Here is a 15,127-nt window from a genome sequence, read left to right on the forward strand (position 1 = left end):
TCAAAATATATTAAGAATCTCACTATTTCTCATAACCTGTACTGCTGCTACCCTCATCCAAGACACCATCATGCCTTGCCTAGATTATTATAAAAGTTTCACAAGTGATATTTCCACTTATACCGCTGCCCCCTTTGAACAGTCTTTTCTCAACCCAGCAGCTAGAGTGAGCCTTTTAAACTGCAAGATAGATTACACGATTCTACTGAAAGCCCTTTTGTGCCTCCCATCTCACTCAGTAAAAGCTCAAGCCCTTACAGTAATCTACAGACTGTTATTACATAATCTAAGCTCCTTTTACATCTCTTACCTAGTCTCCTATTACTCTCCCTCTTGCTCGTTCAGGCCCAGCATCACTGGCCTCCTTGCTGTTCCTTGAACATGCCAAGCACGCCCTTACCGCACCTCTTTCTAGGACACTTCCCGTGCATGTCTGCTGTACTAGCTCCCTCACTTCACTTAGAACTCTGTTCAAATATCAGCTGAACACAGAGATTTTCCTTGAGCAATACAAACAATCCTCCACCACAAGAACTCCTTTCCCTTTACTCTGCTTTGTTTTTTTTTTCCCAATAGACTTATTACCATTTGGTATATTTAGTTGTTTATTTTTGTGTTCTATCTTGAGAAATTTGTTATCTTCCTTAATAAACTGAAAGACAGAGATATGTTCCTTGTGCTGTTAAACTGGAAGCTCCACGAGAGCATGGACTGTATCTGACTTGTTTATCATGTATCTGTAGCGCGTTATGTAATTCCTGGCACATAGATATTCAGCACATCATTTTAAATGAATGAATGCCTTTTAACTTTAACAGAGAGGCCAGCTTGCAGTTATTGTGTGTGTGAGTGTACACATTTGTAGTAACTGTATATGATTAGATGGTCCATCTCATGTACATTTAATAGAAATAATTTATCATCCATCTAAAAACTGACCTAAACATTGTTTAAATCAACTTATAGGGTCAATCTTATTGCGTTCGACCTTTTACAAATCCCAGTGCCTCATTTATTATAAAAATGGCATGGCATAAAGAGAGATAGGGGCATAAATCTGCATGCTGCTGTAAGAAGAGCTGAATGGGAATGGTACAGCATTTTGCTATGAATCAGCCTGCTGTGCTTTTAGATTATGCCTTATGGGACTTGCAAAACATTGCTATTTTAAACTTTAGTTATAAATTATCTTTTAAGGGACCATTTAGATATGACTTAGTAAACAAAGGTGGCCTGAACTGTCCAAGCATGAAATTACATTCATCTAATATACATAGCTCTTCAAAAGCTATACTTTGTAAAACGGTTGAATGACTTGAATCATTTACATGTTGTGATGGCCTAAACAGTCATTTCTGAGAATTATAAGCAAGTGTAAAAGACAAAATAATATAAGGTTCTAGATTAATTATGCAGCTATAAATCATAGATTAAGGAGCTCAATTATGTTTGTGCATTAACAACAAAACCTTGAGTGTGTTGGTGATTGTGTGACAAATATTTATCATTCCTTTCATATAAAGATGGCTTCTGCTCCCCCCACAGAGACATACAACCACATATCTTTGGGTCCTTAGGAGATTTTTTCCGTTCTTCCTGATTAAAAATATTGATATAATTTAAATTTGAAAATTCATTCAGAATATAAACAAAAATAGAATTTATTTCTGTTTTATTTTTCTTAAGTGATTTTTTTTTGCTACATTTGTTCATACTGAATTCTGTGTAGATATGTTGACCTTTAATAACCAAGGTATTTTATGGACAAAACAATGCAAAAGTAATTTTATATATATATATATATATATATATATATATATATATATGTTCACATACACAATGACATGTCTTTTCACTCCTTCCAGCCACATTAACATGGTAAAACTTGTTTATTATGTGATACCAAGCTTTCACATCTCCATATGAAAACAGTAGTTCAGTTGAGTTTGGGGGAAAAAAATCCACAGTTGTTGTCTTGTTGTTCACAGGAAGGGAGGCAATAATAAGTTAATAAAGATCTATCACCGAGATGGTAAATATGGCTTTTCTGATCCTCTGACATTTAATTCCGTGGTGGAGCTCATTAACCACTATCACCATGAATCTCTTGCTCAGTACAATCCCAAGCTTGATGTGAAGCTGATGTACCCAGTGTCCAGATACCAACAGGTAAGATTATGGAAGTCCTTGCTAGCTATTAAGCAAGTCATTATTTAACAACCTTATTTGATTTTTTTTACCAGTGTTACTAGTTTAAAAAAACTAGCCATTTTATTATTTATTTATTTATTTACTTTAAGACAGAGTCTCTCTTGCCCAGGCTGGAGTGCAGTGGCATGAATATGGCTCACTGCAGTCTTGACCTTCTGGGCTCAAGTGGTCCTCCTGCCTCAGCCTCCCCAGTAGCTGGGATCACAGGTGCATACCACAACTTCAGGGTCTTGCCATGTTGCCCAGGCTAGTCTTGAACTCCTGGGCTCAAGCAGTCTTCTCACTTTGGCCACTGAAAGTGTTGGGATTATAGGCATGAGTCATTGTGCCTAGTGCCTACTTAAGATTTTAGATATTTTTGGAACTTATTTTGTGGCTACCCCTTCTATAATATCTTATTGCATGTACTTGTTACCTTTATATAAAAATACTTATGTTTATGTTTCCCACTTCATTTCTTAATTTTTAAAGTATTAATCATTTTGATGTGATATAAAGGCTGATCTTAATATTATCAAAGGATTTGGTACATTTGTGTGCTTGATATTAATATAGTGACTTAAACTTGTACAGTTGAAATACAGTTTAAAAATAATAGATGGTTGAGGTGATATTTTCCTTTAAAAAATAGATATGGAAAAAGTCACATGTCAGAATTGTTAACATTCTTTATTTTTTTCTTTACCTGTATAGGATCAGTTGGTAAAAGAAGATAATATTGATGCAGTAGGTAAAAAACTGCAAGAATACCACTCTCAGTATCAAGAGAAGAGTAAAGAGTATGATAGGCTCTATGAAGAATATACGAGAACATCCCAGGTTGGTATATTTATGTTGTTTTGACTAGTATGTGTGCAATGTTTTAGTTACTTCAAATTTTCTGTCATTCGCTTGATGATCTTTAGCTGTTTTAATGTCTTAAAGGCTTAAACAGCCTTTTTGAAACTTGGATGATATAAATTCTCCTCCCTTCTTAATTGGTTAAGGATATAATTTGTATCAGTTAATATTAACTGGTCACAAGTGACAAAAAAAATAACAAAGGCTTTAGATAGAAATTTAGTTTTCTTTCATGTGTATATAGGAACTACAGGGGTGTTAGGGTAACTCCACTGTCCTCAGAACTTACAGGCATTTTCTGTCTTGATGCTTGGCTATCTGTGGAAGAGGGCTTACTCTAATATTGGCGGTCACAACCATATTCTAGTAAACAGGAAGGAAGAATAGGAAGGAGAAAGGAAAGTTCTCTATCTTTAAGACAACTTCCTAGAAGGAGCACACTCTGCTTTCACTTTTATCCCACTGGCTAGAACTAAGTCGCATGGTCATACCTAGCTACAGGTCACAGCTAGCTGTAGGGGAGGCTGAGAAATCTAGTTTTTATTTGGTCAGGTGTGCTCAACTAACGTGGGGATTTACTGAGGAAGAAGGAGCTGATGGATGGAAATTGTGGGCTTACTAGTAGACTTAACTACACAGTTTTTAGATCATTAACTTTAATAACCAGTAATACTTACTTTTCATATTTATGATGTAGAGCAAAATTCTATAGAATAATCTAGTTTCTTTCCTTGGACTTCTTATGCCTGACTACTTTGATTCTTTTTTAGCTAGACTTGGTTTAATTTGCCCTAAGTTGTCACATAGTTTGTCAAAAGTGTTTGGAATTTTAATGAAGCTGGGTATCTTCAGAGAAGTTTACTTTTTATAATATTTGGGTAGGAAGTGGCTTAGGAAAATATATTTAACTGTATTTCTCATGTACATTCTCTTGGAACACAAGTTATTACTTTGAATATCAAATGATTTATAGAAGCATTAGTCCATGTTGATTCTACTTAATTCCTAGTGAATTCTTAGTGCAACAGTAGCTTACCCTGGGCTCTTTCTAGTAGATAACAATAATGGATTTTTTTAGTGTTTACTTTCTATTTCATGAATTTCTGCTCTTTTTAATTTTTTTCTGCTTTTTTTCAGTTTAATTTTCTCTTTTCCTACTTCTTAAGGTGGAAATTTTGTTCATTCATTTAAAAACTTTCTTTTCTGGCCGGGCGCGGTGGCTCAAGCCTGTAATCCCAGCACTTTGGGAGGCCGAGACAGGCAGATCACGAGGTCAGGAGATCGAGACCATCCTGGCTAACATGGTGAAACCCTGTCTCTACTAAAAAATACAAAAAATTAGCCGGGTGTGGTGCCGGGCGCGATGCCGGGCGCCTGTAGTCCCAGCTACTCGGGAGGCTGAGGCAGGAGAATAGCGTGAACCCGAGAGGCGGAGATTGCAGCAAGCTGAGATTCGGCCACTGCACTCCAGCCTGGGTGACAGAGCGAGACTCCGTCTCAAAAAAAAAAAACCAAAAAACTTTCTTTTCTAAAATAAGCAGTTAAAGCAATACATTTTCCTCTAAGCACTGCATATATGCATCTCACAAATTTTGTCATACTCTGTTTTCCCTATTATTCAGTTTTTAATATTTTCTCTTTTTTTGTGATTTCTTCTTTCTCCCCTTGTGTTTTTAATTTCTAAATATTTGGGACTTTCAAATATATTATTTATTTCTAATTTAAATTAATTTTGTTGTTAGTAAATATATTCATTAAAGTTATATTCTTTTGACATTTATTGACCTAGATTTTATTTTATTATTGATGTTTTTATGAGACAGAATCTTGCCCTGTCCCCCAGGCTGGAGTGAAGTGGCACCATCTCAGCTCACTGCAACCTCTGCCTCCCGGGTTCAAGCAATTCTCCTGCCTCAGCCTCCCGAATAGCTGTGATTACAGGTGTCCGCCACCATGCCTGGCAAATTTTTGTATTTTTAGTAGAGACAGGTTTTCACCATGTTGACCAGGCTGGTATCAAACTTCTGACCTCAGGTGATTTGCTCATCTCAGCCTCCCAAAGTGCTGGGATTACAGGCATGAGCCACTGTGCCTGGCCAGCTCTTTTTTTATTTTTATTTTTTATTTTACTTACTTATTTTTTAAGTAGAAATGGGGTTTTGCCATGTTGGTCAGGCTGGTTGGTCTTGAACCCCTGACCTCAAGTGATCGACCTGACTCAGCCTCCCACAGTGCTGGGATTACAGGCATGAGCCACCATGCCCAGCCACAAACAAAGCCATAAACAACTCTTTAAGAAGCTTATCTGTGATTTGAAGAGAATTTTGGAATAAGAGTGCTTTTTTTTCAAAGTGTTGTTACCAGAGCTTGCTTATATGCTGCTAAGAAGGAATCATTAGACTGGGAGAGTTAATAATGTAAAAGGGGCTAGCTGATACGATAGAGTGAAGGACCCAGAAAGGAAAGGGAGCTGAGACCTAGAGCACGTGTAAATAAAGGGAGGGGAAGGGAGAGAAGAGGTGAACAGGTAGGTTTATAGTTTTGGTGGCAGGTGTAGTGGTATAATGGCATTGTTTATGGGGGAGGTGCTGACTTAGTAGTGATGTCAAATACTTTTCCCTTTGCTGTTCTACTTACCGATATATATACCAGTGTTAATAAAATCTAAATTGTTAGTGTTTTCTTTGAAGATCCAGGGCCAGAACTTTATAGGTAATTTCTAACCTTGCAAGGGAGCTAAGGCTATCCACTATAATTTAAGAGTTGTAGAATTAGTACCAAGATATTTGGCATATGGGCATTCTAGTTAGTTTTTAATATTAAGATACATATGATGTAATCTCAACTGTATGGACTATCACAAGGTTCCAGCCTCCCTCATCTGCTAATCCTCTAATGTTCTAGCCCTACTGGGCAATTACTAATCCTTGAACATGCCTTGTTATTTTATGTATACATTATACCATGCCTCCTTTGTGCAGTGCTGCATTTTCTTCCTCTATCTCAGTTCTTTAAGACCTAGCTTAAGTGTCACCTCCTCTGTGAAGTCTCTGTAAAGCAATAAATAATTAGTTAATATCACTTGCTTGCCTCTTCCATGACATGAAACCAAACCTTATTAGAGTTCAGAAATCTATTCCACCCGTATATTCTGAGTCTTAGAGGGCAGGCTTCATGTTTCACGAATCTCTATCACCAGATGGTAATTTCTGTGTAGTGGATTCTCAATAATCAATTGTTGAAAATGACAAATGCTTAAACTGGGTGTGTGGTGCCCTCCTAAAGTCTCAACTAGTTGGGAAGCTGAGGTGGAGTGATCCCTTAAGCCCAGGATTTCAAGTCCAGCTTAGGCAACAGTTTTAAAAACACTAACCCACCCACCCACCCACCAGCAAAACCAAAACCCACCCCAGCCTAATAAGTGCTAGATAATGTAGGAATTATCCCGTAAGCATCAAAACTTCTAGAATTATAAACATTCAGGATAGCAGTTTTTCTAGACCCTTAGGCATATTTATTGCTTTTCTAAAAAACAAACTGAACAAAATTTAACCTTCTGAAGATTTTCAGGGAATCGTGATTTGGATGTTTTTTTGTTTTTTTGTTTTTGTTTTTGTTTTGAGACAAAGTCTTGCTCTGTCGCCCAGGCTGGAATGCAGTGACACAATCTTGGCTCACTGCAACTGCTGCCTCCCGGGTTCAAACGATTCTCTTGCCTCAGCCTCCTGAGTAGCTGGGATTACAGGCGTGTGCCACCATGCCTGGCTAATTTTTGTATTTTTAGTAGAGACGGGGTTTCACCATGTTGGTCAGGCTGGTCTCGAACTCCTGACCTCGTGATCCGCCCACCTTAGCCTCCCAAAGTGCTGGGATTACAGGCATGATCATCTTATTATTCTTAAGTGCATTGGACTTTAGCAGCTATTTTTCCCCTTTTCATTTTCTTGTAATCGGATTAATCTACTGATGAATCTGTTTGGAAAACTAAGCACATACTTGAGAAATGAGAGTAAGAATAAATAGACTTCATAAGACTCTTCTGGGAGTAAGTCTTTGTGCTTTGGTGCATGGACTCTTTAGCTCTATCCATTCACTCTTTCAGCACCTTTTGGGGAATAGCACTGTAATAGGTGCAAAATCAGAATTTGGTCCTTGTCTTCAAGGTGTTCAGGGTTAATCTCTCTTGGCAGCTCAGAGACCTTTCTGTGGTTCTTAGCGATATATTTCACATAATGGTTCTTTTTCATTTATTTATAGTTTTTAAAATTTTTTAAATTTTTTATTTTTTAAATGGAATCTTGTTCTGTCACCCGGGTTGGAGTGCAGTGGCATGATCTTGGCTCACTGCAACCTCTGCCTCCTGGGTTCAAGCGATTCTCCTGCCTCGGCCTCCTGAGTAGCTGGGATTACAGGCACCCGCCACCACGCCTGGCTAATTTTTGTACTTTTAGTAGAGACAGGGTTTTGCCATGTTGGCCAGGGTGTCTTGAACTCCTGACCTCAAGTGATCTGCCTGCCTCAGCTTCCCAAAGTGCTGGGATCACAGGTGTAAGCCACCACGCCTGGCCTATTTTATAGTTTAAATGATGTATTTTACATATAGGTAATAGAGTAGGGGTTGAATAAAAGCTCTTGTTTTAGTCCTCCTAAACAAGGGGAAAGACTTTTGAAAGACTAGGTGTTATATGGGATTACATTAATAACTAGAATTATAAAATTTAAGACCACGGTTAGAAGAAAATAATAAAGAATGAAGCCTGTGTTTTTTCTTTGTCTCTCTTGTAGGAAATACAGATGAAGAGGACTGCAATAGAAGCTTTTAATGAAACAATTAAAATATTTGAAGAGCAGTGTCACACACAAGAACAACATAGCAAAGAGTATATTGAGCGATTTCGCAGAGAGGGGAATGAAAAGGAGATTGAACGGTAAGTACTTAGTACCTCCAAGGGCATCAGTGAGACAGGATTTCTTTTCTTCCCCAATAATTTCTGTCTTGTTTGCTTTTGCCCCTCAAACTGCACAGCCCTACTATTGGAACCACTTGCTCTTTCCACTAATGGCACCAAGTTGAACTTCCTCTCTCCTCTGCTCTTTCTTCATTCTCCCAAATTAACTCCTGCTTATCCATTAGGACTTCAGGTTAGATACCATCTTTTCTAGAAATTGTTCCCTGATTCCGGAGACCAATTTAGGGGCTGTATTTTGGGTCCCTACAGTGTCTGGTCCTGATCCCTAGTGTAACATTTACTGAATGCCATGCCCACTCAACTGTAAACTCGTCGAGAGTAGGCATTGGTGGCTTATTTTCCCTGGTAGCCCTAGTACCTACGTATGTATGGGAGTACATAATGGGTGCTCATTGAATATTTTTTTGAAATGAAATCAACTTTGGCAGCAGTCTGAATAAATTGTAGTAGAACAAGACTAGGCAGGAACACCAGCCTGACTTGCACATGACTGCAGCGGTTGTGGTCATCAGGTTAAACGATAATGAGGGCCTGGACTAGAGAAGTAGCAGAAAAGAAGTGGGAGGTCATGGGAATGCTAAGGACTTTATGCCTGACCAGATATGGTAGGTGTGGGAGAAGTCAAAGATTATTCCTAGATTTCTGGTGTGAGAGACTGGAAGATGGTGTTTTGCACCCAAATAAAAAGTACATGAGGAGAGTCTAGGGTTGGAACCAGTGAGTTCGAGGTTCCTATGAGAACACAAATGGAGCTCACTGGGGAGCAGGCAGCTGATTATTTGGATTTAGAACTTGGTATAGAAAGGATTTGGAAGGCATAGGTGTGTAGCTGATGGTAGATGCTAAGAATGAAATTACACAGAAAGAATGAGTGGCAGGAGAAGTAATGGATTTGATAACTAAAAGGATATTGAAAGCCTGTCAAAGCAAATTTAGTGGAGTATTGGAAGACTAAGCTAGATTGTAGTGGGTTGAGGAGTGCTAAAATAGATAATAAATATAAGTAATTAATATGCAATGGAAAAGCAAAATTATTTCTCATATTAGGACCACAGTATTAGTGTATTTCTGTGTGCATGAGTTTAGAGCTAAGTGCTGTGAGGCAGTGTAGCTTAATGGCATGAGTTTAGAGCTAAGTGCTGTGAGGCAGTGTAGCTTAAATGATTAAAACTATGGGCTTGAATTCTGAATTGGCCGTTTTGTTAGCTGTATAACCTTAGGTGAATTACTTAACTTTTCTCAGTCTGTTTTCTCTTCCATAAACTGAATAATATCTTGTTGGAATGCTAGAGAATTAAGTAATATAGATTTTGGTACATGATGGGCTTTCAGTAAATGATAATTATTTATTTATTTGAGATGGAGTCTCTCTGTGTTGCCCAGGCTGGAGTGCAGTGGTGCCATCTCGGCTCACTGCAACCTCCGTCTCCTGGGTTCAAGTGATTCTTGTGCCTCAGCCTCCTGAGTCACTGGGATTTTACAGGCACCCACCACCATGCCTGGCTACTCTTTTGTATTTTTTAGTAGAGACGGGGTTTCACCAGATTGACCAGACTGGCCTTGAACTGCTGACCTCAGGTGATCCACCCGCCTTGGCCTCCCAAAGTGCTGGGATTACAGGCTTGAGCCACTGCGCCCGGCCTAATGATAATTATTATTAACGATGAAGAAACAGAAAAGGATTTGTAGTTTTGTTGCAGAGGGAAATAAAGTAGCATGATAATGTTTTGTTTCATTTTATTTATTTATTTTTTTGAGACAGAGTCTTGCTGTGTCACCCAGACTGGAGTGCAGTGGTGCGATCTCGGCTCACTGCACCCTCTGCCTCCTGGGTTCAAGTGATTCTGCTGCCCTAGCCTCCCAAGTAGCTGGGTTTATAGGTGCATGCCACCACACCTGGCTGATTTTTGTATTTTTGGTAGAGATACGGTTTCATCAAGTTGGCCAGGCTGGTCCTGAGCTCCTAATCTCAGGTGATCCACCCACCTTGGCCTCCCAAAGTGCTGCAATTACAGGCATGAGCCACTGTGCCCAGCCTATTTTATTTTTTTATTTTTTGAGGTAGGGTCTTGCTCTGTTGCCCAGGCTGGAATGAAGTAGCATGATCATGGTTCACTGCAGCCTCAACCTCCTGGGCTCAAGGGATCCACTTGCCTCAGCCTCCCGAGTTGCTAGGACTACAGGCAAGCGCCACTGCACTGGCTAATTTTTAAAAATCTTTTTGTAGAGATGGGGTTTGAACTCCTGGGTTCAAGCAATCCTCTGCCCTCAGCTTCCCAAAGTGCTGGGATTACAGGTGTGTGTCCAGTCTGTGAAGTTTTAATAGTAATATAAAGCCACATATTGAGTGACAAGGGAATAATGTAGACAGTTGTTACCATAAGGGTTCAGAGCATAGCAAAACTTTGTGTGTTGGAAAAGCTTATAGCCATCATCTGTTGAGTGCTTACCAAGATAATGTCAGGAAATGTTCTTTCCTTTACATGTATTGTCACATTTAATTAACAGAAAATCCCGGTGAAGTAAGTACTGTTGTAGGTACCCATTTGTATTAGTCCATTTTCATGCTGCTGGTAAAGACATACCTGAGACTGGGGCAGTTTACAAAAGGAAGAGGTTTAATTGGACTTACAGTTCCAGGTGGCTAGGGAAGCCTCACTCACAATCACGGTGGAAGGGAAGGAAGAGCAAGTCACATCTTACGTGGATGGCAGCAGGCAAAGAGAATGAGGAAGATGCAAAAGCAGAAATCCCTGATAAAACCATCAGATCTCGTGAAACTTATTCACTACCATGAGAACAGTATGGGGGAAACCACCTCCATGATTCAGTTGTTTCACCCTGGTCCCTCCCACAACATGTGGGAATTATGGGAGTACAATTCAAGAGGAGATTTGGGTGGGGACACAGCCAAACCACATTATTCTGCCCCGGCCCCTCCCAAATCTTGTATCTTTACATTTCAAAACCAATTATGCATTCCTAACAGTCCCCAAAGTCTTAACTCATTTCAGCATTAACTCCAAAGTCCACAGTCCAAAGTCTCATCTGAGACAAGGCAAGTCCTATGAGCCTGTAAAATCAAAAGCAAGCTAGTTATTTCCTAGATACAATGGGGGTACAGACATTGGGTAAATACAGCTGTTCCAAATGGAAGAAATTGGCCAGAACAAAGGGGCTACAGGGTCCATGCAAGTCTGAAATCCAGCAGGGCAGTCAAATCTTAAAGCTCCAAAATGGTCTCCTTTGACTCCATGTCTCACATCCAGGACATGCTGATGCAAGAGATGGGTTCCCATAGTCTTGGGTAGCTCCGCCCCTGTGGCTTTGCAGGGTACAGCCTCCCTCCTGGCTGCTTTCACAGGGTGGCCTTGAGTGTCTGTGACTTTTCCAGGCACACAGTGTAAGGTGTCAATGGATCTACCATTCTGGGATCTGGAGGACAGTGGCCCTTTTCTCACAATGCCACTAGGCGGTGCCCCAGTAGGAACTCTCTGTGGGGGCTTTGACCCCGCATTTCCCTTTCACACTGCCCTAGCAGAGGTTCTCCATGAGGGCTCTGCCCCTGCAGCAAACTTCTGCCTGGGCATCCAGGTGTTTCCATACATCTGAAATCTAGGCGGAGGTTCCCAATTCTTGACTTCTGTGCACCTGCAGGCTCAACACCACATGGAAGCTGCCAAGGCTTGGAGCTTGTACCATCTGAAGCCATGGCCTGAGCCCTATGTTGGCCCCTTTCAGCCATGGCTGGAGTGGTTAGGATGCCAGGCATCAAGTCTCTAGGCTGCACACAGCTCAGGGACCCTGGGCCTAGCCAACGAAACTCCTTTTTCCTCTAGGCCTCCGGGCCTTGATGGGAGGGGCTGCCTTAAAGACTTCTGACATGGCCTGGAGACATTTTCCCCATTTTCTTGAGGATTAACATTTGGCTTCTTGTTACTTATGCAAATTTCTTCAGCTGGCTTGAATTTTTCCTCAGAAAATGGAATTTTATTTTCTATTGCATTGTCAGGCTGCAAATTTTTCAAACTTTTATGCTCTATTTCCCTTTTAAAACTGAATGCTTTTAAGAGCACCCAAGTAACCTCTTGAATGCTTTGCTGCTTAGAAATTTCTTCTGCCAGATACCCTAAATCATCTCCCTCAAGTTCAACATTCCACAAATCTCTAGGGCAGGGGCAAAATGCCATCAGTCTCTTTGCTAAAATATAACAAGAGTCACCTTTGCTCCAGTTCGCAACAAGTTCCTCATCTCCATCTCAGACCACCTCAGCCTGGACCTTATTGTCCATATGACTATCAGCATTTTGGGCAAAGCCATGCGACAAATCTCTAGGAAGTTCCAGACTTTCCCACATTTTCCTGTCGTCTTCTGAGCCCTTCAAACTGTTCCAACTTCTGCCTGTTACCCGGTTTTAAGGTTGCTTCCACATTTTCAGGTATCTTTTCAGCAATGCCTCACTCTGCTAGTACTAATTTACTAAATTAGTCCATTTTCATGCTGCTGATAAGGACATACCCAAGACTGGGCAATTTACAAAAGGAAGAGGCTTAATTAGGCTGACAGTTCCACGTGGCTGGGGAAGCCTTACAGTCATGGTGGAAGGCAAGGAGGGACAAGTCCTGTCTTACATGGATGACAGCAGGCAAAGAGAGAATGAGGAAGATGCAAAAGCAGAAACCCCTGATAAAACCATCAGATCTTTTGAGACCTGTTCACTACCATGAGAACAGTATGGGGGAACCGCCCCCATGATTCAATTTTCTCTTCCCGGGTCCTTCCTACAACCTGTGGGAATTATGGGAGTACAATTCAAGATGAGATTTGGGTGAGGGCACAGCCAAACTATATCACCATTTTAAACAGATGAGGAAATGAAGGCACTGAGACGTTAAATAATTTGCCCATGGCCCCACAACAAGTGACAGCAGAGATTCAGACGTAGGTTGCAAAACCATAGTTCTTAACTGTTGTGTTGTGCTACCTCTTGAATATCAAACGTATAGCTTTACTTGTTCAGTCATTGCTGGATTCAGGGCCCAAACAAGGTTATTGAGATTCTCTCTCACATTGTATTTTAGCTCAGTTTTTCTCTGGGTTGATTTTATTCTCAGGCAGGCTTTGCCAGTGAAGTGACAGTATAGCTGCTGGGATGAGAACTGCATATTCATAATTTAGCAATTCTTGTGGAAAGAGATAATTTATTTTAACAATACAGTTCTAGCAAATGTTCTAGAATTGACTCTCATTGGATCAGTTTGAGTCTTACTCCTATTCCTGAACCAGTCACTGTGGTCTGAGGGTAGGGATGGGATAGAGTGGAATATTCTTATTGGCCAGTCTGGGCCATGTGTGTTTACATCCCTGGATCTGAGATGGGGGAATGAATCCTTACCTCCAGGGAACATCAGGGTGCTAATACCAGAAACGGGAATGGATATGGGCCAGGCAAAAACAAATCTTCACCCCGCATAAGATATTAGAACCTCACTGGGTGCAATGGCTCACACCTGTAATCCCAGTACTTTGGGAGGCTGAGACAGGCAGATCACCTGAGGTTAGGAGTTTGAGACCAGCCTGGTCAACATGACAAAACCCTGTCTCTGCTAAAAATACAAAAATTAGCTGGGTGTGGTAACACGTGCCTGTAATCCCAGCTACTGGGGAGGCTGAAGCAGGATAGTTGCTTGAACCCGGAAGGCAGAGGTTGCAGTGAGCTGAGATCATGCCACTACACTCCAGCCTGGGGTGACAGAGCAAGACTCAATCTCAAGGAAAAAAAAAAAAAAAAAAAAAAAAAGGATATTAGGACCATGCTCACTCAGTAGGATCTGTCTGCTTGATTTCTATTTTAGCCTTAACATGTCACATATTTTTACAGAATTATGATGAATTATGATAAATTGAAATCACGTCTGGGAGAGATTCATGATAGCAAAATGCGTCTAGAGCAGGATTTGAAGAAACAAGCTTTGGACAACCGAGAAATAGATAAAAAAATGAATAGTATCAAACCTGACCTGATCCAGCTGCGAAAGATCCGAGATCAACACCTTGTGTAAGTAGTCTGGGAGTGTATGGGGAGGGAGACACTAGTGCCATGTTACTACCAGCACTAGAGATGTCAGAGGTGGGAGAAGAGATTTGTAATTGAGAATTGGCCAGTAAGATGGTAAGAATTTAGGAAAATGGCCTTGGTAGTTGTAGGGGGTACCAGAGTTAATCTGAAGTTAATATGTGGAGCAAACCAGAATGTAGGATTCTTGATTCATAGAAATGCCTTGGAAATCTCAGAGGCTGGCTGTGGCATGAGTAAAATGCTATACCTTAAGAAGAACAGATTAATGTTTGCTTAAAACATAAAAATCAGAATCTTTGTTTACACAGTGGAACTGAGTGGGGAATTTCTATTTCCTCTGAGGGGAAATAGGTTCTAGGCTGGGCACAGTGGCTTACGCCTGTAACCCCAGCACTTTGGGAGGCCAAGGTAGGCAGATCATCTGAGGTCATGAGTTCAAGACACCAGCCTGGCCAACATAGTGAAACTCCGTTTCTACTAAAAATACAAAAATTTGCTGGGTGTGGTGGCACATGCCTGTAATCCCAGCTACTCAGGAGGCTGAGGCAGGAGAATCACTTGAACCCTGGAGGCAGAGGTTGCAGTGAGCCGAGATCACGCCGCTGTACTCCAGCCTGGGTGACAGAGTGAGACTCCATCTCAAAAAAAAAAAAAAAAGATGATGAAACCCCGTCTGTACTAAAAATACAAAAAATTAGCTGGGCGTAGTAGTGGGTGCCTGTAGTCCCAGCTACTTGGGAGGCTGAGGCAGGAGAATCGCTTGAACCTGGGAGGCAGAGGTTGCAGTGAGCCAAGATCGTGCCACTGCACTCCAGCCTGGACAAGAGTGAGTCTCAAAAACAACAACAACAAAAACAAAATGACGTTCTTTATTTAAATAACAGAAATGTGTCTATAGAAGGCACTTGAGGTAATTTGAGTAGTGAAACCTAATTCTTTAAGATTAGGGAAAACTATATAATTTAGCTAAATATAGGCATAATAGAGATAATATCCACATATAAATGGAAAGATAGTATCAGAATA

At 40.6% G+C, this 15,127-nt stretch overlaps 1 protein-coding gene across 4 annotated transcripts in view; it reads left to right on the forward strand.

Moving 5' to 3' along the window:
- PIK3R3 (phosphoinositide-3-kinase regulatory subunit 3) overlaps positions 1-15,127 on the forward strand; it is a 97,271-nt gene that overhangs the window by 67,058 nt on the left and 15,086 nt on the right. For all 4 annotated transcript variants that reach the window (XM_037999099.2, XM_007978925.3, XM_073007351.1 and 1 more), the window contains 4 exons: positions 1,989-2,169; positions 2,905-3,030; positions 7,837-7,979; positions 13,904-14,080. In XM_037999099.2, coding sequence (XP_037855027.1) covers positions 1,989-2,169; positions 2,905-3,030; positions 7,837-7,979; positions 13,904-14,080 — 627 coding nt within the window. The remainder of the gene's footprint in view (positions 1-1,988; positions 2,170-2,904; positions 3,031-7,836; positions 7,980-13,903; positions 14,081-15,127) is intronic.

Source organism: Chlorocebus sabaeus, chromosome 20 (genome assembly GCF_047675955.1).
Source record: "Chlorocebus sabaeus isolate Y175 chromosome 20, mChlSab1.0.hap1, whole genome shotgun sequence".
In the NCBI taxonomy this organism is placed as follows: domain Eukaryota; kingdom Metazoa; phylum Chordata; class Mammalia; order Primates; family Cercopithecidae; genus Chlorocebus; species Chlorocebus sabaeus.